The sequence below is a fragment of the Cryptotermes secundus genome, unplaced genomic scaffold (genome assembly GCF_002891405.2).
Source record: "Cryptotermes secundus unplaced genomic scaffold, Csec_1.0 scaffold1170, whole genome shotgun sequence".
Classification (NCBI taxonomy): domain Eukaryota; kingdom Metazoa; phylum Arthropoda; class Insecta; order Blattodea; family Kalotermitidae; genus Cryptotermes; species Cryptotermes secundus.
Window position 1 is genome coordinate 711906 of NW_019738365.1, and position 23857 is coordinate 735762.

At 41.2% G+C, this 23857-nt stretch overlaps 1 protein-coding gene across 2 annotated transcripts in view; it reads right to left on the reverse strand.

Moving 5' to 3' along the window:
- Positions 1 to 23857, reverse strand: part of LOC111870996 (hemicentin-2) — a 536304-nt gene that overhangs the window by 59158 nt on the left and 453289 nt on the right. For both annotated transcript variants that reach the window (XM_023863701.2, XM_023863702.2), the window contains exons 8-9: positions 17079 to 17209; positions 12764 to 12923 (exon numbers count right to left, since the gene is read on the reverse strand). In XM_023863701.2, the coding sequence (XP_023719469.1) occupies positions 12764 to 12923; positions 17079 to 17209 (291 nt within the window). The remainder of the gene's footprint in view (positions 1 to 12763; positions 12924 to 17078; positions 17210 to 23857) is intronic.

Here is a 23857-nt window from a genome sequence, read left to right on the forward strand (position 1 = left end):
CAGGAATATTCCTAGTACTTATTTCCCGTAGAGGCTGAGTTGAACTCAGGGCCATAGCGCGGCTGAAAGGACTAAGTAAATTGAAAATATCCACATCATCGGGACTCGAAACCGCTACCATCCGACTTGTAGCATAGTGCCTCAACCAACTATGCTACCGCGTGTCCCCGCTGTGGTTTTCTAGAACACCTAATTTGTACTCAAAAACATGACAATAAAAGGAACAGAATTGCTTCTGCTATATTTTTATTAACGGTTGACTGGCCAATCCGGAATAAATAAAACAGAAACATATTTTTGAACGATTTCGTGACTAACAGATGAAGTTAATGCATTAAGTACAGGAAGAAATTTCACTGCTACCTTTGTATTTTCATTGATTTATTTATGTTTAGAAAATTTGTTGTTAATTTAAGCAAAATCCGAAAATACATTTCTGCGTATCTTCACCTTCGGATCAAAATGACTCAGATTCGACTCCGGACGCCAGACATATCTTTTATGTTTGTGGAACACAAATCTGAATTTATATGCAATTTTTTGGAGTTCTTGGTTATTCTTACAGCTTATTTATTTCACCGATATTTGAGGTTTCCAAGTTGATAGCTGTGAAAAATACTGTCACGTGTTAGTGACTAAACATGGGGTTTTGATTGGTAATTGTATTTATTGGACTCATAAATTTAAACTACAAGTAATAATAACGTTCTCACTGATTCATACACTCTACTTCCCACTACAGTACACGCTAAGTCTTCAATGTCTTCATTAGCTGTTTTCAGGTAATGGCTCCCAATGGCTGCTTCCGTGTTCACGTCCTTACCAGCTACCAACTATCTCACAGCTAACCCATTGCTCAAACTGTCGTCTCTCAAATTATGACTCGCTTTCCATTGTAGCTCTCCTGAAACTCACTCGTTATTCCAGTTCTCTCTGTTCTCCGGTGAAACTAACTCTGAGTCAGTCTGTTAAATTACTGCTGGTGCTCGCCAGCACAGTCATTCTTGACTTCAGGTGTCGCCGAGATCTGTGACCAAAATATTTGTTCTCTCCCAGACGTGTACATGTTTAGAAGTGGGCCCTCCACTTCAACCAGAGGATGGGTTGTTATGTGTATTTCAGTGTGGGGGCTAGGTTTGTTGCAGAGTACTTTCAGCTCAAGTATATCTATGCTGGCAGAGTGTCCGAGTCACTGTACTGTACTTACTCACTTACTTACTTACTCATGGAGCTGAGCCCTTCTGGAGGAGTCGCCAATTCTGCAGCTACTCAAGAATTTCCCAGCATTTTATGGAACCCGAAGGTTCATTATCGTGTTCACTAGAGCCCTCCACTGGTCCCTATCCCAAGTCAGATCAATCCAATCGATACTACCTCATCCTATCTCTCTAATATCCATTTTAATATTGTTCGCCCACTTACGTTTTTGTCTTCCTATTTGTGTATTTCCTTCTGGCTTTCCCACCAATACCCTATACGCATTCCTCGTGTCCCGCATTCGTGATTCATGTCCTGCCCACCTCATCCTCCTTGACTTGATCATTCTAATTATACTTGGAGAAGAGTACAAGTTATGAAGCTCTTCACTGTGCAGTTTTCTCCAACCGCTCGTCACTTCACCTCTCTTCGGTCCAAATATTCTCAACACCCCGTTCCCAAACATCCTCAGTCTACTGTCACTGCTCCATACTAGGTAATATTTGTACAAGATAAGCAGAGGTTTTCTGCCAATGCAGGATTTTGCCGCGGGTTATGCCTCAGTGTTTTAACGACTCTGAACAGCAGTTAATCAGCTGATCAGTTGTACGCCTCACCACCGCCAAGTTGAAGCCCCTTTTACTCCCTGCGCATGGCTTCTTCTTGTCCAGTTCCATGTATATTTTGGATTTACGTGGTCTCTGAATACTTCTGTCCGTGTCCTGCATAATTTATTTATGTAGGAATAAACGTAAGGAATTTTAAAATCCACGTACAATTCGCGGACTGGTGTGCACCTGTCAAGATTTCCAGTAGCACGGAGTACTCTATTCTTCAGGCGCTGCAGATTCAAGGGGTTAGTGTCCGTCGAATACTGCCCGGGTGGGACAGGCATATGCCATTTCTGACATAATTAATGTATTGTAAAGCATGAGTTTAATATCAGCATTCAAACGCTCACATTTAAATAGAGAATAGGTCCTTCTGTACAAGCGTAAGTTCAGGTGACGGAAGGTCGTGTAAATTGTTGTTGGTCCATGCCAGCATGATCATCCTTGGCTTCATGTCTTGTCGAGATCTATGACGACGATTTTTCTCACCCAGCCATGTATGTGTTTAGAAGTGGGTCCTTCCCTTCGGCGAGGAGAGGAGTGGCCTTTCTGTGTAGGGGCTATGTTTGCTGCGCCGTAGTTTCAGCAATGATTGCAAAATTGTGGCTGGCCCTCGGCAACACAGTGATTTTTTGTTCCGAGTACCATGGTACTCATATGACTACATTTTAAAGTCTGACAGCATTGTCATAGACTGACTGCTGAACTGCCGCTGGCCTTAGTCAGCATAGTAATCATAAACGACAACATTCATAGATATTTTGGTTTTATCTTCAGGGAAGACCAAGGCGTAGGTGGGTGGACAACATTAAAATGGATCTTAGAGAGATAGGATGGGATGGTATGGATTGGCTTGATCTGGCTCAGGATCGTGACCAGTGGATGTCTCTTGTGAACACGGTAATGAGCCTTCGGGTTCCATAAAATGCTGGGAAATTCTTCAGTAGCTGTAGATTTGGCAGCTCCTCCAGAAGGGCTCAGCTCCACGAGTAAGTAAGTAAGTTTATCATCAAATTCATGAGCACTATGTCGTTTCGGAAGATGGAATATTCGCATCAAAGAAACTCACAATGAAACAAACTAACTACAGAATTTAAATCCCGTATCAGCTCAGATCTCTGAGTTCACTACAAAGTAAAACGTCTGTAGGTCAGTGGACTTGTTACGAGTATAAAGAGTTACGACCTCATAGCAGAATCCTAGCAAACACGATTAAGATACTATGGCTTTCAAAAGAGGTATATAACGCTCTGAGTTGTGCAGCGACATGCCGGCTTACGGTACAAAAGGCAGAAAGAGACAGGTTAACAATGTAAGATAGAGAAAGAATTTAATTCCAGAGTTGCAGTACACGCTGCTCTAAAATCTTTAATTTTAAAGTCTCTCAGTTTATGGCAAAACCCTCAAGCTTTGTTGTAGTCCGCCATCTTTGGAAACTACAGACTCTTCTCTAATGAGGAATCCCCTAATGCAGCAACGCAGCTTCTTGTTGAAGCTTATTATGCTACATTTGCATGTTTCATGCAGTCGCTTTTATGGCCACAATACAGACTGTTTCCTAAGCATAAACGCTTTTAGGTCCCGATCAGTTCTGAGGTATGCAATAGAGACCATATAAGAATTTATAAATTAAATAGTCTTGTCAGGTTATCGGTAGTGATAGATGTCCAAAAATTAACGAAGTTTCATGGACTATATCTGTCACTATCATCAGGGTCTGATGATCAGGTTCCATCAAAACAAAATCCGTGGCTTTAGTCCGCAAGGGAACTGTACCGACTGATCGATAAGATTTCATTATTTACTAAACAATAACCTTTTCAAGATTACACGTTTACTGATATAAAAAATATTATGGAATTGAACTTGAGTTTCAGACAAAAGTAGGGACTCCAGGTTATCTTAAATGATTTACTAGTCAGTCATTAAATAAAACAACATAAGTCGCAGCGCAATAACCTTATAACGTCCAGAAGTGCTTCCATGAGACATTTGTAAAAGTGTCTATGATTTTAACCAGGGGGAATCTAGCATTCTTCGCAGTCTTGTTGTTATTTATTGTTTTTCTTTCTTTAGCGCTACAGCTCCAGTTTGGCCTTGGCCTACCTCCATCACACTCTCCGTTTCACTTCGGTTTACTAGATCTTAGACATTCGGTAGGACTCCTTAGGCGGGTGATCAGCCCGTCGCAAGGCCTCTACCTATACATAAACACAGAAAAACGCATGCAACACACACGCACGCACACCAAACATCCATGCCCTGAGCGGGATACGAACCCACGATCCTAGCGTCCGAGAGAGCGAAAACAGTACATGCTTTACACCGCTCGGCTACCGTGACCAGTTGTTATTTATTGTATTGAATTAAATTTCTTCACGCCGTCTTTTAAGGTCCTATTGTATAAGCCGTCAATATTATATCGACCTCAGCAATTCTCGAGAGGCTGTTAGAGTATTATTGATGACAGAAGTTTTGAAGATAAGGTTGGGGGGTAGCGATTGCTCTTGCACGTCCTTCAAACTGATCTTCAATAAAACCGACCAAACGTTTCAAAAGCCCTGAGCGAAGAATGACGACAAACAGATATGTTAATATCATAAACTTATTCTTTTCGTGCAAATGAATATACATAAGCTATTAATTCATATAAATAATGATTTACATGGTTTTGCTGGTAAGATANATTAATGTAAATAATTTTATATTGTATAAAATAACTAAATAGACTGAGGGATACATAACAAGACACAAAAACGAATCTTGTCTTTATGTCGTATTAAGCAACTAGGAGTAACATTCAATTTCCTTCGCACGCGCTACCCGTCGGAAATATATCTCTTATCTGATCGCCTGGAAACTCTTGAAGAGACGCTCCCCCTTCCCCCCAACAACAACTATATTTCGCCAGTGGCAGAAAAATTAATTCAGTCACTTACTGGAAAATTACTTCCTAATGAATGGGATTTAATTGTAAGAATTAAGATCATTTCAAGAAGCGTGTTTAAATTTCGTCCAGTATCATCACAAAAATTGTCTTCCTATCCATTATATCTGCTCATTCTAGATACAGAGATTGCCTCCCACCTGATGAGCGTTGCTTACGCCAAATTCAGGTTGCTACGTGGTGTGTCTGAGCATATCATTTGTCACAATTCATAGAAATCTTTATAAAGAATTTCCTCTCATTCTTCAATTGCTCTTTTCCGCTTATATTCTGATCTTATTAGGGAGCACGCGGTAGCGTAGTTGGTTGAGGTACTACACTACAAGCCGGAAGGTAACAGGTTCGAGACCCGAGGTGGATTTCTTTCAAATTACCTAATCATTCCAACCGTATTATGGTCCTGAGGTCGACTCAGCCTCTAACAGAAAAGAGTACCAGGAATCTTAGAAGGGGGTAAAGGGCGGCCGGCGCGTAAGCCTGACAACCTTATTGCCATGTGTGAGCCCACTGTCAAAAGAAAATGTGAAAGCTTCAGAGTGTCACAACCCTATTGGCCTTCATGACTTGTTACAGGGATACCTTTACTTCCTCTTTACTGATCTTGTTTCAGTTTATCAACTTACGTGGTCTCTGGTAATATACATCTCTCATTTCTGTGGTTTTCTGTCAGGTTGCGGCAAATTTATCAACAGATATTCCTCCAAATTTGGGAAAGAGAATTAAACAGGAAAAATTCTGAAAATTTTATGATTGCAACACACTAGTCTTTATCGTTCTAGAATATTATGGTAATAAAATATGAAAGCAATAATTATTATTGTTACACTTCACGCATATTTTATCTGATGTCTAGCTTCAACTTCAATTTTATATTTTAAATCATATGTATAAATTATTATTTCCCATAATCATCATCATTGGGGGTATGCGGTAGCGTAGTTGGTTGAGGTACTACGCTACAAGCCGGAAGGCCGCGGGTTCGAGTCCTGATGAGGTGGATTTTTCAATTGACCTAACGCTTTCAGCCTCACTATGGCCCTGGTGTCTACTCAGCCTCTAACTGAAATGAGTAACAGGAATCTTCCTGGGAGGTAAAGGGCGGCCGGCGACTAAGTAAAACTACTGAAAATTTTGGAAACCACAGTAATACACCAAAACTGCATTCATCAAGAAATTAAAGAAGAATGAACTGATGGAATGACTGATACTGTTCAGTACCTTTCGTCTCGTTTGCAGAAAAGTAAAGATTAAGTTGTACAACACTAATTTAACTTTTGGTTTCTATGGGAACGAAATTTTCTGTCAAACAGTAATGTAGAGTGAAGGCATATGTTAGAAGTAGTGAGGGAAATGTGAGAACCTGAGAGGGGAGAATAGCAAAGAGGACGAAGAAACAGTCATAATAAGAAGATCCATGTTTTGTTTTCATCAAATATGATTAGGGCGAACGACCAGAGGAGAATCAGGGTTGCGTGGAACACAACCAGCATGGGGATGATTTAAAATCTTCCTACATATCCCATAAAAATTAGTCATAAACCCGAAAGATATAAGACTATTTTGGAGATCTAAGTGGAGCCAACAGGATAATATTAAAACATAACTCTAACAGTCCTAGTTGAGAATGTAGTAGTCAGTGAGCTAATGAAGAAATCCTTTCCCACATATGTGGTCCTAAAGTGCATTACCGTGCTCGCACGATGCCACCGCTAGAATCTCTTCTCAAGTAGATGATTCTATTTCCCTCCGTAGCGCCTTCCCTGTATAATATCCATATTAGTGTCAGGTCTATCATCCAATCAACTCCCGTCCCCCAAGCGGTCTCTTTGCTTCAGACTTTCCGACGAAAACGTTGGGTGTATTTCTCATATCTCATTGCGTCCGGTCTGTCTCCTCAAACTCGTCCCCATTGGCTGCTGAGGAGAACGAAGTATGAACCTCCTTATTATGCACTTTCGCTCATTCTGCTATTATTCCTTCTCTCTTATATCTACATATTCTCCTCGATAGCCTGTTCTCAATTACCATCAATCGGTTTCCTTTCCTTCATGCCCTTTCTACCAACGTTTAAACATATATTCCTTTTGCTCTAACAATATCACGTGACAAGTTATATGCTCATATCCTTTGAAAGAAGTGGCTTTTGTTTAACGCAGACACGTATAACATCAATAAGTCAATTAAAACGCTTTGTCACACCATTTTTAGTTCAGACCGCCAGTACATAGTTACACAGTCTTACAACAGATACTGCTTATGTTAACATTTCACACCTACTGTAAAAATATTTTGTTCAGAAACCCAACAACCAGCCTCGGGTCATCATGCGTGGGTCCATTCCTATGGTAGCATGCACTGGTTGTGGGGGAGGCCAAGGCTCACCCAGGGCTGCAGCGCCGAGTGGTGGGTAGGTGATGTAACCTCTCCTGCGAGCACGCTTTCCTAACAACTTTTAAAAACCCATGATACTGAGTTACGGCTGAAGTATCGTTGGTGGAGACATTGGCTCAGGTCCTTTCATTACTCCTACAACATAACAGCAGATTACTGCTAATTATGGTAGCAAGAAACGAAATATGGACGTCAGATGCAGAGAATAATACTGTTACTTTTGCAGTACGCATTTACATATTTTCAATATTATCAAAGTCGTAGAAGATTAATCGGTTCATTTCTAAGGATTGTATTAAAATTTGGAAGCTGTAGTTATGCGAAGTGACAATTACAAATTTTCTGTGGGAACAAGCAAAGAGAGTGGAAAGCTGAACCGCAGCGAACGAAATGTATTTCCCAATTACAATCTTAACGACTGCGCATAAATCGTTAGAAATAGCATTCGTGTATTTCACACACAAGCTCATTGTTCTTGATATAAAATGATTATTCGAAAGCTAATTATATTACTGATATAAAACTATATGGAGTCAAAAATCATTTCTTTGTCTTTAAATGCGTTCGTTATAACTAATAACGTTTGCGGATATTAATGAAATTTCCTGAACAAACTTCCGTGTAATGAGGTGATTTCGAGAAACGTAAAAGAATAAATATACGCCTCAAGAAACAGTTGTTTTTGTACTGGCAGGAATGTGTAAAGTTCTTCCTGTGCTCAATTAATTAAGCACTATATCATGACGACATATGGAGGAATGGAGCAATAGCTTCTCCATTCTTGACCTCGCCACTACTTAGAGGTGGTCAACTTCGCGCTCCGGCCGCTTTACCCAGGGAAGTTGCCACCCGCATCCATTGGATATGAGGCTGGGTTGGCCCCAGAATCTGTCCGGACGCTGAGGAGAAGAGAAAAATCTTGCCCTGCCGGGAATCAGAATTCTGCCTTCCAGCTCGTAGCCTCTCACTGTACCGACTCATAAAGTGGGCTGAGGTGAAATAATATCAGAACCGACAGAATATTACAACATAGCCTCTTGTATCAAGTTTAATCTAAATCTGTTCCATGGATTTCGAGACATGGAATGTGGCTAGATGAATCAATGGACGGGTAAAGGTAAGGTAGAAAGTAAATCTATCGCTGTAATAGGCCGTGAAGGCCCACAGGGTTGTGAGACGTTGAGGGTCCCACATTGTCTAGACAATCGGCTCACAGATGGCGGTAAGGTTGTCAGTCTTACACGCCGGCCGCCATTTACCCCCAAGAAGATTCCTGGTGCTCATTTATGTAAGAGGGTACGTCAACCCTAACGCCATAGTGCGGCTGGAAGGATTACGTCAATTGAAAAAAATCCACCTCATCGGAACTCGAAACCGCGACCTTCCAGCTTGTAGCATAGTGCCTCGATGAACTACGCTACCGCGAGTCCTAAACAATAGATAGGAGTGTGTATAATCTGTGGTACCATGCAAGACGTTATGTCTTGTAAGATATTTCAGAATAATCAAACAATCGAAATGTAATGACCTTGATTTTGAATCAAATTAAAGGCCAGCTATTATGTTTTGTACGCTATTATTACGCTCCGAAAGATCTTCGGTTTCTTAAGATGTTTATATACTATTCGAATGATAGCGAAAAAACACAAATGTCCTAACTTTCTCAAATATTTTTTCGCTGTTTAGTGGCTCGTCTACACCGCAACGAACGCTCGGCCAAATTCGGTGTTGCATCCAGTTTGATAACACAGCTGAATCTTGAGGCTGACTTACAGGCTTCTGTGTACCAGCTCAGGAGTTTTTCGTTTCCTGTTTTTGCCGTTCACGCCTGAACGATGACAACAGCAAATCCATTTATCTTAGCCTCCGATGAATCGCGACAAAGCAGTTGGCCGACTTCTTCCCAAGCGTCTTTCTTGTCGGAGAGAAGTTTATAAAATGAATTTGTCGGGTCCCATAAACAATTTCTTTCGCTGCATTCTTATACAAACACTTCTACAATATCATTTCACCACTCACTCCATGATAGAAACAGGACGTGAATAAATAAAAAGGCAAAGGTAAAGCTGTTCCTGTACTCAACTAATTAAGCACTACGCCATGAACACGTACGGGGAAGTGGATGTAAAGATCCACATTTCCTTGACCTCGGCACTAGTTGGAAGTGAGTGGTCAGCTTCGAGCCCCTACCGCTTTACCCCCAGGGAAAGAGCCACAGGTACCCATTTAGTTGGATGTTGGGTGGACCTCAGAGACAGTGTGAACTATTGGAGATGAGAAAATTCTTGGCCACACTGGGACTCGAACTCAGACAACTCGGTTGTCCAGCCTGTAGCCAGTCGCTATACTGACTGCGCTATCCCTGCTTCAAAAGGAATTTACTGAACGAGAATAATACACTCGAACGACGATCTTTTCAATGTCTGCTTTCCATACCATGCACGAAGTTTTTCGCCATGTGACAGCGAAATAGACCGAAGGCGACCGAAAGTGAATGGACTCTCCATTTCGTTGATATCTTACACATTAAAGGATTTCGGGCGTTCTCCGGTCTCCGTTTCGTTCGCACAATCTATACCCATTTTATATGGGTCCGTGGATCGTCCCTTTTGTACTTGTAGAAAAATTAATAGTTCAGTACTGACCAACGGCAATAGCTACGCCCCTATCGGACGTCACTACAAGCACGCGCAGTTCGAGACACTTTGAATTGCGCCTGTTAGGACTGCAGACTGCGTGACCAACGGACGAGTCGCTTGTCCTATATAACGTTGCGGAACGGACTTTCAATGTGAATGTATTATGACGTCACAGAGAGAGAAAGAGGAAGAAGAGAAGGGGAGGGGGGGCAGATCCGTGACTGGAATCTGTAACACCCCCATACCTTTTCCAGAAAATGTTATTTTTAAGTTCCAAATTTCGTAACATCTCTAGTCATAATCCAAAATTCGTCTTTTTCACGATTTAAATATTTTACCGTCTATAGGTTTTGTGACAAATGTAATGGAGTAATTAATCTCATGAAGTAACGTTGTCTGAAGGGTCTACTATCACAGAGAAGCTTACTGCATTTCCTGCTCTGAGCCATCGCAAAATCCCACTGATATCACGACATAACAGAGGTTTACCACACCTTCCAACTCCAAGCAGTACAAAAGAAAGGTAATGGTTGGGTAACACTTTCTTTCCTTGCGGAAGACTTTGCTGTCTGTGTGGGCGGTCTACACTGTGGAGGAAAATTAAAATATAAATAGCCCCACATAACAGTAACTAGGCTACTGACTGGTTGACTGCGGTTCGCTTCCCGGTGGGCGGAAATTTTTCTCTTTTCCATAACATCCATACCGCCTCTGAGGCCCATCCAGCCTCATATCCAACGTGTACCGGCCTTTTGCCCTGTGCAAAAGTAGCAGGAGATGAAGATGACCACTCACCGCCATTTGGTGCCAAGGTAAAAAATGATGAAGCTATACCTCCACCCCCCCCTTATGCTGTCACGACATATCGCTTAATTATACAATTAAGAACAGAGATAATTTTGCGTTTGTACACGACATAGAACACATTTGATTTAACCAGATTTCCCGACGTTTCTAAGCAGCTGACCGTATTTTAACTTCCTGCAAAGCTGTTGGGAGGTGAGGATGAAAGAATTTAATTAAATAAGACGATTGTGGATGAAGGCAAATGTGGCTTACTATACAATTTGACTACTTTTGCTTCATGAGTCACAAAGCTCTGAAAAGAAAACCTCAGCCATATCGCCCGCCACGCCAAGAATATTAAGACCTTGGACTTAGCACAAGCTGAACCGGAAATCATATTTACTTTTGTGTATGTAACAATAATACGTCACTAAACCCATCTATTTTACTGACACCATACTCTCCTGTCATTTCCAGATCTGTGCCTCGGGTGAAACTGGGAATATGAAAGTCACGTGGAATATTCGTCAGCTGTTTGTTATGGGTCGGGAATGTCACTGTAGGGGGGAGGGAATTACATTCACATGAAGGAGTGGCGTTATCTCTATAGGAGAAGGGAGGAACTTCTGCCAGCTAAATTACTACTTTTACGAGGCATTACTTACATGACGTCACTGTGGTTAACTGGTTACACACAAGGTTTGGACATAATGTCAAAATGGCTATTACGGATCTACAACGCCATGGTCCGCTGTCACGTAAACTTACAAATGACTCTAAATATTCCGAATTTTATAGAACAGCGTGCATTATTCACCAGAATTATATGCATATATCGTAACTAAATCAATAAAACATTTTCTGGAATTGGAATATTCGCCATAAAGCAATATTGATATACTTCATATCGATTAACTAATGGCGGATTGGCCTAAATAATTTAACAAACAAGCCCCTACTTCTCTCATTAAATTAACAAGACACAATAGGCATTGTAAAATACTGGCACTGTCGTTACATTTACTTCCTCATCAATGTATCATTACACTGCAGAATACACGATTCGCAACAGACTTACAGGAACAGGAAATGTGTATTACATAACGTGAAGTGTTTTATAAATAATGGCTGACTCAGCTAAATTACTACAGCGGTTAAGTAGAATGACATAAATAAACATTGCCAATTGAGGAGCTGCTTGAATGGAAAAGTAGCGGCTCCGGTCTAGAAAACCGAAATTAAAAACCGTGGGGATTCGTTGTGCTGACGCGACACCCTCTATCCGCTAAAGTTGGCACTAACTTCGACGACAAGCGGCGGTCGCTCGGTCGGTATAGTTCGCTTGCAGACTAAAGACACGGTGTTTGTTTTTGTCGTCATCACCGTGGCAATAAATATTAAAGTGGAAAGATTAACAGAAAGAGAATATATTGTCTCGGACTAAGCACTCAGACAATATTTCTAACACTGAATGTAAATCATACACTTTACACTTGACTGGTCAGTAAATATCGCAACAAACATAGTTTATTAGACACTCAGTTCGGCTAAGGGCAATCCGACATTTATACAAAGTCCTCTGTACCCTGATGATATTCATTTGATCAGCAGCTCAATAATGTCCACACGCTGGATCTAAGAATTTCACAGCGCAGGCTATAAAAATCGCTGCTATCTGATATGTGACACAGTGTAATCTGGTAGAAATTCACAGACGTTTCGGAGGAACATACCGATTCTACAATCAGGGATGAAGAGTAACAACACACAAGAAGGAAGAAGCTAGTCTACTCCATGTACAGAAAGCATGCACTAAGATTCAAATAGGCCGTGCCATAGCTAAGGCGTGGGTTCGAGCCCAGGTGAGGTGATATGGGATTTGTGGTGGAAAAAGTGAAACTGCGACAAGTTTTCTCCTAGTACTTCGGTTTCTCCTGCCATTTCTCATTCCACCGACTGCTCTACATTCATCATTTATCATCTGGGGCTGATTCAATAGGCCAATTATTGACCTACGTACCAAGTGGACTCAGTCTCACCCCACTCCAAGGAAAAAATGAATAAAATATTTGAGTAAAGATGAAATATGGTTCTTTCAGTTTCAGCAATATTCAACTCGATACTCTGACCGTAGAGGATATAGATCTTACAGAGTGGCTGACTGCAAGCGTTAGAAAGCAATGGATACTTACACATAACTCGCAGAGTGGCGGGGTTACTGGTGCCCTTTCCTTCGGTGTTGGCAGCGAGACACGTATAGTCCCCCGCTGTGTGACGGGTGACGCCCTGCAGTACCAGACTGTGGTCACTCAAAATGACCCCCGCAGTCACGTTGTGGTGGATTTCATGACCCTGAGAGCAAAGAACGCCGCACATCACTTCAACAGATCTCAACAGACATGGCACAGCATTGGCATTCTTTGCAGCCAACGTTTTTATCGTTCAAAGAAACCAACGCCTTAGCTCCAGTATTTTAAAAATATTATTAAAACAATAAATACATTTCTTTATCTATTTGTGTACTTGTAAGTAATGGAACTACTTACGAAACACATAAAATACGTCATAAAATTACCACACCGTTTACTTTCTATATATTTATATTTAGAAGCTCAAGCAATCCTAAATGCAGGGCAAAATCACGACATAACGATAGAAAACAGATTTTCTGTTTGTGTGGCATAGTTCAGATATTTGGGAACGACGATAACAAATCAAAACCTGATTCAGGAGCAAATTAAGAGGAGATTGAACTCGGGTAATGTCAATCCAGAATTAGAATATACAAAGCTATAATTTTTCCTGTGGTTCTGTATGGATATGAAACTTAGTCTCTGACATTAAGGGAAGAACAAGGTGTTGAGGAGAATATTTGGACCGAAGAGGGATAAAGTGACAGGAAGTTGGAGAAAACTGCATAATGAGGAGCTCCATAACTTGTACTCTTCTCCAAGTATAATTAGAATAATCATGTCAAAGAGGATGAGATGGGCAGGGCATGTAGCACGAATTGTGGCGGAAAGGAATGCATATAGAATATTGGTGGGAAAACAAGAAGGAAAGAGACCACTGGGAAGACCAAGGCGTAGGTGGGTGGACAATATTAAAATGGATCTTAGAGAGATAGGATGAGATGGTATGGATTGGATTGGTCTTGCTCAAGATAGGGACAAATGGAGGGCTCTTGTGAAGACGGTAATGAAACTTCGAGCTCCATAAAATGGTGGGAAATTCTTGATTAGCTGCAGATTTGGCTCCTCAAGAAGGGCTCAGCTCCATAAGTAAGACGTAAGTAAAACAATCCTTCGTCTTTATATATCTAAGCCGTAGGACGAATTTATCGCTACACATAAAAAATACTGTTTGACTAACTTTAAATAAAGAACAAAGAAAACCAACGGCTGAGTTCCAGTACTTATGGAACCACTACATCAAAATTTCGGCTCATTTGGAATTATTTATTAAAATACTAAATGCACTACTCTTCCATCAACAGAAATTTTCACACAGAAAACTACTGAATTATTGAAACTACTAATTTACTGCGACAGAGGCAATAATTGCACAAGCAAGCGGAACAGTTCAAGTTGTGATACATGTCCGCCATAGTTCATTCCCAATTTACGATCGCCACGCATACGAAGAAGAAACTACAGAACAAATTCTGCGTATGGTCAGGGATTGTATCACGTGACACCGGATGCACTTGCATTGGTAAATAAACAACTCGTCCTATATAAATGTCTTTATTACAATCCGTCACAACACAATAACTAAACGGTTGATGCTCAACAGTATTTTGCTATATGTTTCGGCTTTTTAGAAAGCGAACATCAGGTAAATAACTCATCCTATGAATGTGACGTCTTCTGCTACTTCGGAGTCCTATGGGTTGCTTGCTTACAGGCGCCCTCCTTCGCATTCCAGAGGCCATAGCGCGTAAACAAAGCATTTCCGGACATGGGTATATTAACAAAATATGATCAGATTGAACCCATCTATCTACCATAGAGCGTCGTAACACTCTGTAATTTCGTTTTAAATTCGATTAGTGGTGGGGGGGGGAGTCAAACTGGGTCCACTCGGCATGGCGGCCACTGATTGGCCTATTGTAGCCTGCCCCAGGTGATTATGATGGTTGAGAATTTGGTGGAATGAAGATTGGGAGGGGAAACCGAAGTACTCTGAGAAAACTCGCCCCAGCGCCACTTTGTCCACCACAAATCCCACTTGGACAGACCCGTGATCGAACCCGGGCCGCCGCGGTGGGAAGTGAGCGACTAACCGCTTGAGCTATGGCGCGGCCTTTTACACTCTGTATATCTAAGGGGTATGACGAATTTTGCCAATGAACATTAGGAAATACTGTGTGAGTAACTTAGAATAAGGCAAGACTCTTAAATTTGTTAACGAATGTCACCATGACCACGTGAGACTTGCATCACTCAGCATTCAAGAACTCGAGTCGGCGTGCCCGCAGACGAAACCAGGACACTTGCATGCAATGAACTGGTTTGACGTGGACAAGTAAGCACCTGAAGATGGCATTATTATGCCGAAACATGTAGTGCGAGGGAAAGAAGGAGATAAATGAGTGTATGCACTGCAAGACGGATTAAATAAATCATGGAAGTGAGATTTATTTTGTTCGGGTGAAAATAGAAACTGTTGTCCAGGAATGTTACGTTACTGAAGTAAATAAGGTCAAATTAGTGGTATGTACTGTATTCTCTGAGGTGCAGAAACTACGTTCTTTGCATAATATATCATGACATTCATGTGAAGATGCCTGCCTACATTACCCATGCAGAGACGCGCCACTGTTAAATAAACTTACAGTTCGAGCTGTCTGGGAAACAAAATTTGAAACTGCCTTTATAACAGAGAATTCTTGAACTTTCAGCTGAGTTTTGGATTCAGTTTATTCAGTAGACTTACAATTTATAATGCACATCAATGGCTTTTTTTTTTTACCTAACTGTAGTTATCATATACGGGGTCCCCCACGTCAAACTGTTAGAGCATTCTTAACCCAGGCATTTGTCAGGCAAAGAGTGCTTCGGAACCAATGATACGTTTCAAAACCGGCAGAGCTTTCAACGGCTTAACAATACTGTCAGAAGGGAAGTGGCTCTCCAGAAACCGAAAATGCTGTGGGCTTGGTCAAGTGGACTCTGGTGGAGGTGGCCTTCTCGAGTATAAGTGAGGTCTCGTCCAGCCTGTACCATTCCTTGAGCAGTATCGTCAAATTAACTCCCGCGTATTCAAGTTCAATTTTAAGTGGCCAATGGAACATGCATTTCGCATTATGTTAACTGGATTCTTCATGATCATTTAGTGCGTCTCGTTAAGCCCACGATGATAGTTACGTGTGACATACTCAGAAGGAGCGGTGACTCTCTCCATAACGGCAGTTCGATTGTTACAGGTCTAAGAACTCCTCGTTCAGACCTTATATTCCCGATTTTGCAGCGGTTTCACATTCTTAGAGTAAAATGTTCCCTGGAGGAAGACGAAGACAATTTGGAGTATACAACTCAAGATGCAAACTTGGTAACAGTGGTTACCTTTAGTATGGTACCATTTTTTTTTCACAAAATCTAATACAATTTATAATTATTTTTTATTGCTAGTGGGGTGGGACTAAGTCCCTTGTACTGCGGCCACTTCTGGCCTATTGTACCAGCCCCAGATGATAGGTGAGGGTGATTGTGGAGCAATTGGTGGAATGAAGATTGGCAAGGGAAACCGAAGTACTCGGAGAAAACCTGCCCCAGCGCCACTTTATTCACCACAAATCCCACTTGACCAGACCTGGGATCGAACCTGGGCCGCCGCGGTGGGAAGCCAGCTATTTGCACAGATAATCTGAGAAGAATTTTATAAACTGTGTCAAAGGTCTCTGCCTATATATAAGAGGATGATGGGATTTTCTTTATATTTCGAACTTCATAGCATTTATATAGTCACAAAGTAAAATCTCGATTTAACACAATCAATCGCTTGTCTTTAATCATTTAACACCTTACCTTGCAAAACAAAAACAAAAAAAGTTCAGGTGTATAAACATTGGAACGTATGTGTACAACTCCATACGTGGGCTAACGGTAATACTTGCAGAGTGCGATTATGATGATATGCGACCATATATGTCGAAATTAATATTTTAATGACCGCACTACCAACTGTCACCTTGAAATATAAATCCAGAGAAAAAATCAAATCATTAATTTTAGTATTAAGGCTAAAAGTACATTCCAAACAGAAGAAATATATATATATATATATATATAGTTTAATGTTACATGCATAGACAAAGAATGCCATACACTTCGGAGAAAATTAAAAAAACGAAACATGGCAATCTACAAGTGTCTGCTTTATTCAGCGAGAAGCAATGCGTTTTGTGTTTCTGTTACAGAAGACGTATGAATCGCTAATTTTTGTGGGTCCTCTCCTTTATAGATTACTATTGAGGTTATCATAGAAAGAATTGTTCGTACTTACATTGTGGAACCAGGCTAATCTATAAGCCTTGGGATTGGCTCGGATGTTGCACTCAAAATAAACGTCATCACCCTCCTTAATGTCATCTGGATTGAGGCTGGAACCCATCTTAAGGGTCACCATTGGGACATCTGAAAACATACACAAACTGCTATAAGCACTTCACTCCGAGCACTAAGTCTTCATTATTACTGTCCTCTTGAGTAATTAATTAGCTAATGTTCTTTCCTGAAACGTCGTTAATGTAACCTTAAATGACATCAATAATTTTATTCCTTTTCATGTACACTGTGTTTCTGAATGGGTCTGAAACTTGGTCTCTGACATTAAGGGAGGAACATAGACTGAGGGTGTTTGAGAACAGGGTGTTGAGGAGAATGTCTGGACCAAAGAGAGATGAAGTGACAGGAGTTTCGAGAAAACTGCATAATGAGAAGCTTCGTAACTTGTACTCTTCGCCAAGTATAATTAGAATGATCATGTCAAGGATGATGAGATGGGCAGCGCATGTAGCATTAATGGGGAGAAGAGGAATGCATATAGAATATCTGTGGGAAAGACAGAAGGAAAGAGACCACTGGGAAACAAAGACGTAGGTGGGTGGACAATATTAAAATGGATCTTAGAGAAATAGGATGGGATGAATTGGATTGATCTGGCTCAGGATAGGGGCTAGTGGAGGGCTCTTGTGAGCACGGTAAAGAAACTTCGGGTTCCATAAAATGTGACGTTCTTGAGTAGCTGCACAAGTGGCAGCTTCTCAAAAAGGGCACAGCTCCATGAATGAGTGAGTGAGTACACTCACTGAGTTGAAGAGTTGCTGTCTTCTGGGATGTGGCACCGTTTAGATCTTGATTGCTGCAGCCACGTATACATGCTGGTTCCTCGCTCGCGAATTTTTCTACCCTGAAGATGGAGACGATATGTTCCTTCGAAAGGTCGGTTCACACAAGATCTACACGGTGCTACGTCCCAGAAGACGGCATTATTCATAGTCCCCGCCGCCAAAACTTCAAATTTTACATACGTAATATGAAGTGGTACAAATATATTAAAGAAAATTAGTCTGCGTTTTTTAAAGTTAATTTGTAGCTTCGTTTCAGACAGAAAAGACAGAAACTGGAATTGCAAACATGCACCTAACAGATAAGCAGTCCTATGGAACAGAGTTCTTCTTTCAGCAGCTAATAATCACTCAGCCGCTCACGAAGTTCCGGGCCGTTCACATCGCTAAACGGTTCATTAACTTGAGCATAACAGCACGTTATTGGACCAGATGCTTTAAGACAGATGATCCACTACCTGTTTCAGAATCACGATGACCGTCTCCCGCAATCAATGCCGTCATCTTCCATATTTCGTTCATTCTTTCCGTATGAATTCTATATAATTTGATATGACGCCTGAAAGCCGCAATAGTGGAGTAGGAGCCAGGCGTCCATTGCCAGGCAAAGGCTCGGTAAACACCGCCCAAAAGCCGAAATAGTGGAGCCAGACACGGAACAACCCATTCTGCTAGGCAACGGCTAATGCACATTTCCGTGACAACGCGTACATAAAAAAAGATGAGAGAAACTGGGCCCTTTAATTAGGTGTTTTGTACGCAGTCGGCCGAAGGTAGTAATACACGAAGAGTTTGCTAGAGAAGTAAGTAAGTGTGGGAGAGTTTCAGAATTCGAGAGACTACAAACTCTTCAAGATTCATCGCGTTACCAAGAAGAGAGAGCAGTTTGTAGATGAGCAGTTATGTGTGAGGCATTCAGTAGAAGAGAAACCGTCAACCGAAGAGAACTCAGAAGGCAGCTGAACAGCTGAAGTTTTTTAGACGTTATTTCATGTGTATAATTGTAAAAGAACACCAATAAATCCATTCATCCTACCTATAACCCGTTATTTTCGTCACCAGCACCCCCCTAGCCGTCAAAATATGCATTTTTCATGTCTCCCATGCACGTTATGCCCCGCCTCTCTCGCCTTCCTACATTTGATCAACTCTATAATGTGTGTTGGCCAATAGAATGTGGGCAGACGCTATCACATGTCTCTGACGTTCATAACAGATCGTCTATATAGGGAACTCTTAATTTAAATAAATATGTGTTATGATGCCATTGAACCTATAACAAATATATTACTGACAGTTTTCTACCTTGTATTAAAAGCTGATTGCCAATATGTATATCTAATATAATCCTGGGCAGAGCTGAAGTGATGATGATGATGATGATGATGATACAGCGAGTGTACTGAAGATACGAATTCAGGTCAGGATTATGCCGTAGCGGGGTCACAGGACTAGAGGCTGGCTTCACCTTACAGAAATGTAAATAGTTAATAGATTGTCCGACAGCAAAGAGAAGGCGAAGTGTCAAGTACAAAGCAGTGGTTGATTAATAAATACTGAGCCTGTCTTTCATCTTTCTGAGTATAGTTACTCATAAAAAGAACAATAAGATGATTAATTAGAGGCCATTTGTAACTAGAGCTCGGCGAATGAGGTTACTAGATCCCTTCAGCGAGATGATTTTGCGACATGACAAGCAGAAATTCACAACAGTTATTTATATCAACAGACTTCGTTTGACTTTCTGATTCATTTTATAATCAATAACAATAATATTGTATAAGTATCTTTCTGAATATTGTCTGTAACGCCGAAACCATGGCAGTACGAGTAATGTAAAGGAAATTGAAAAGTGTTTCAATCCGCATCTAAAGATAAACAAGAATTCACAGGCTTGCGTTGAATTATATTGATTGTTATTCTTGTGTGAAGATCTAAGTAGATACAAAGTTTCAAGTGTGTAGACACATATAAATATATTTATGTTCCTCATTTATAAAAAAACAACAGTATTAAGAAATTCCTTGTATTACCTTGACGTATCAAATATGTATTTAGTCTAGAAAGTAGGAACTGGCGTAGTGTTTGAAGTACTAATTATGGACAACAGCTCACAGTTCCCTGCTTCAGGAAATTCGAAACAGCGTTAAAGGAAATGAGGTTTATTTTTCTTCATATAGAGACTTTTATCACTGTTGCTGTCTACTCGCAATTACATTTCTGGGGTTACTTTTGAAAAATGTATTATTATAAATTTTATTTTATTATGTAAGATTTTAAGGCTTTCACGGCGGTGACAATGAAGAAAGCAGTCTTTTGGGATTTGGCACCGTGTATAAGTGGTGTTAACCGACGTTTCGGAGGAATGTATCGCCTCCATCTTCAGGGTAGAAGAAAATATAAGAATTCTGCAAGCGAAGAGACCGTAAAAACCGGTAAAAGCAGACTGTTTGGGAATATACACGCTATGTGAGAGCAGGGAGGGTGAAGGGGGAAGGGCAAGTATACAAGTGAAAGCAGTAGTGTGGGAGGGGTAGGGGAAAGGGAGCTGGGACAAGCGTGGTTTTTGTGTAGGGGAGAGAAAGGTAAGGTTAAAGGCTGGGCACTAATCCGTTAGCTGAGGGGGGTGGGGGTGGTTGTTATGTTGGTTGGTCATGGCCTGTGTGGTCTTCTGGATCTGGCGTCATATCCCGGTGGGGGTTTTTTAAGAGAACAGATGAGAGGTACTTAATTTTATTAGTTTATTATTTTAGTTGTCTTCTTGCCATAGATATAAAACGGCAGTAATTTCGTTCCTGATAATTTTGATCAGAAATTGTTCAGATTTTTTGAAAGAGCAGATGAGCCCCGTACCCAGGTATTAGTCTTACACATCGCAGTTTACCTATTCCTTTCTTTCATTTTCCTTATCAGAATTTTCTGATTACACGGATGATTGAATAGAGCCCAGACCATAGTTAGCGTTAAAGATCAAAACACACATTCGTGTCTTGGTAATACAACGTAGTTCGAACCGGGGAGAAAGTGGACGTGACGCTAACTGAATGTCGTAATACTCTCACAGCGCTCAATTTATTGTAGCGGGCGCGGATAATTTCTGAATATATAAAATATGAATATTCCCTTACGTATGCCTACTAACAACTGAGTAGCTCATTAAGCGAGTAAGCATTTCGATTTTCAACAGATATACGGTCTATTCACCTAGGCGAAACGAATTATCGTTTTTCATTACATCACTGGTTAGTGAGTTCTGTGTGTCCGAAGACGTAAGTAATTTTCTTTTTCCTTTGAAGCTACAGCCCCAATTTGGGCCTTCGCCTACCTCCGTGGAACTCTCCGTTTCACTTCGGTTTACTACATCTTAGACATTCGGTAGGACTCCTTGGGCGGGTGATCAGGTCGTCGAAAGGCCTCTACCTGTACACAAACACAGAAAAAAGCACACACACACACACACACACAAACACTAAACATCCATGCCTTGTGAGGGATTCGAACCCACTAGTAAGACAATACCACACGCTGTGGAGGAAACACGCAAACCAGGGGCATATTGCAGACATAACTGAAAAGTAGGCTACGAACGTGAAGGGCTAGCTGCCGAAACAAAACACCTGGGACAGGCATATATTTAAGAGCAAATGGACAATAACCCTTGTGAGGTGAAATAGAATGCACAAAAGTAACGCGGGTTTCATAGAAATTAATGGATTTTATCTTGTTTCGCCTTGAAAAGAGAACAACAGCGTGTGATTTTAACATGGACTAACAGATTGTAGCAGTTTTAACAAAATTTAATAAAATATTTGTAACATATCAAGTCACCAGAAAATGGCCGTTTGGGGTCGAAACATGTTGTGTCAAAGTGTAAAATGTTAAACTGAAATTAAGATTAAGTGGTGAATAAACAAGTGTTGCAATACTGACAGACGATAAGTACATGGACGTTAAGTTAAATAATTAATTGCAACAGGATGCTGAAAAACAGAATTAAAGAAAAAATACTGCTCGTCTGTTCTTTCCTATTTCAGATATTCTATGCAAATTTCAATTAAATTAATTAAATAAATTAAAATTAGCTGATGAAAAATTCTATATGATTATTTACTAACTTGACAGAGGTGACGCTTGGTTTCCTTCTTAACACATATTGCTTGAGCCTTCACGATCCCTACCCCTCTTGTTGCAACCTATAATTCGGTTACAAGTTATGCGAAGTCGCGCCTAATGAATTCATGCACTCAGCCACTCAAATCACTCATTCAGCCTCCCACATAGACGCCATCCGCTCACTCATTCAATCACATTTTCAGTGTTCTACACTGATCGCCTGTTGCACGTTAAACACGATTAAGTGACAGGCCGTAAAACTTGGCATTAAACCAAGTCATAAAGCCTCTGATTCGCGTAAATAAGCAGACTGCTGTAAAGAGTGAAATCTGTAACTGGAATCAAAGTGATGCAATAGTCTAAATTTTATTACCTTGGCGTTAAAGTGGTCTTATCTCTAACAGTTATTAAAACGTGGATATGCAGAATCAAACTTTGACAGACCGTCAATTTACGAGAAGCCTAGAACTACGTATTACTTATGTATATTTGTAACTGAACTACAGTTAGCGGCCTCCGTAGTCTATGGGTAACGTTCCCACCTCGTGACTCAAGGTCACGACCTCCGCCGGGTTCAAATACCTGGCGGAGGTCGTGGAATTTTTAAGGGCGGAAAAATACAGGGAACAAGTCCTCCGGGAGGGACTTTAAGCCGTGGGTCCCGTGTCGTAGCTTTACGTCACGTTAAAGAACCTCATGTCCCAAGGGGACCTCTGAGCCAAATTCAGGACATTTCCCGACCAACAGTAGTCTCTAATGCCTCTGGTAGATGGGGGAAGCATCGAGATACCGCTGAGCCAGTAGAGGCCGAACTCGCTGCCTGAGTCGGGACTGATGGCACGCACCAGTACCGGCAGGGTATAGAGACTGGTAGACTATCACAGGGGGACGCACAATGGACCAATATCTGGTCTAAGTGCATGGGGAAACCCACCCTCTGCAATAACAACAACAACTGAACTACAGTTACTTAAATCTCATATAATCTGGTTCATTCGAAGGTTATCTAATGGCTCTGTGTCACATGCAGAAGCCATGGACGACAATCGAATGAGACTGTGAGTGTACGTTATTTCTTCACATGTATACTGGCGACAGATTCGAACCTGTGGCCCGAAGAAAGAGGTCATGACCCATTTCATTTTCAGTTGTAAATTAAAAAAAGAAACCCATCAATTTAATGCACCATTACTCAGAATAATCAACCCCTCTTATAGGTAATCTAAATTTCTTAGATACGGTTTATCAATCAAATCATCCTTATTTACTTAGTTACCCCCTTGTTTAGTTTTCTTAGTTTCCTACGGTGGGGTGAGACTTAAGTCCACTTGGTACGTCGGCCACTGTTTGGCCTGTTGTACGAGCCCCGGACAGTAGATGATTGATGATAATGATGAAGTATGGGATGGTATGGATTGGATAGATCTGGCTCAGGATAGGGACCAGTGGAGGGCTCTTGTGAACACGGTGATGAACCTTCGGTTTCCATAAAATGCTGGGAAATTCTTGAGTAGCTGCAGAATTGGCGGCTCCTCAAGAAGGGCTCAGGTCCATGAGTAAGTAAGTAATGTGTGAAGCAGTGGGTGGAGTGAGAACTGGCAGGGGAAACAGAAGCACTAGGAGAAAACCTGCACCAGCGCCACTATGTCCACAACAGATCTCACATGACGTGACCTGGGCTCGAACCCGGACCGCCGCGGTGGAAATCCGGCGACTAACCGCCTGAGCTATGGGGCGGCCTTAGTTACCCCTTGACTCTAAGGTCTTCCAAGTACCCTGAGCTTATTTCAGATACATATCCATTCTTTATCATTTTTCGTTT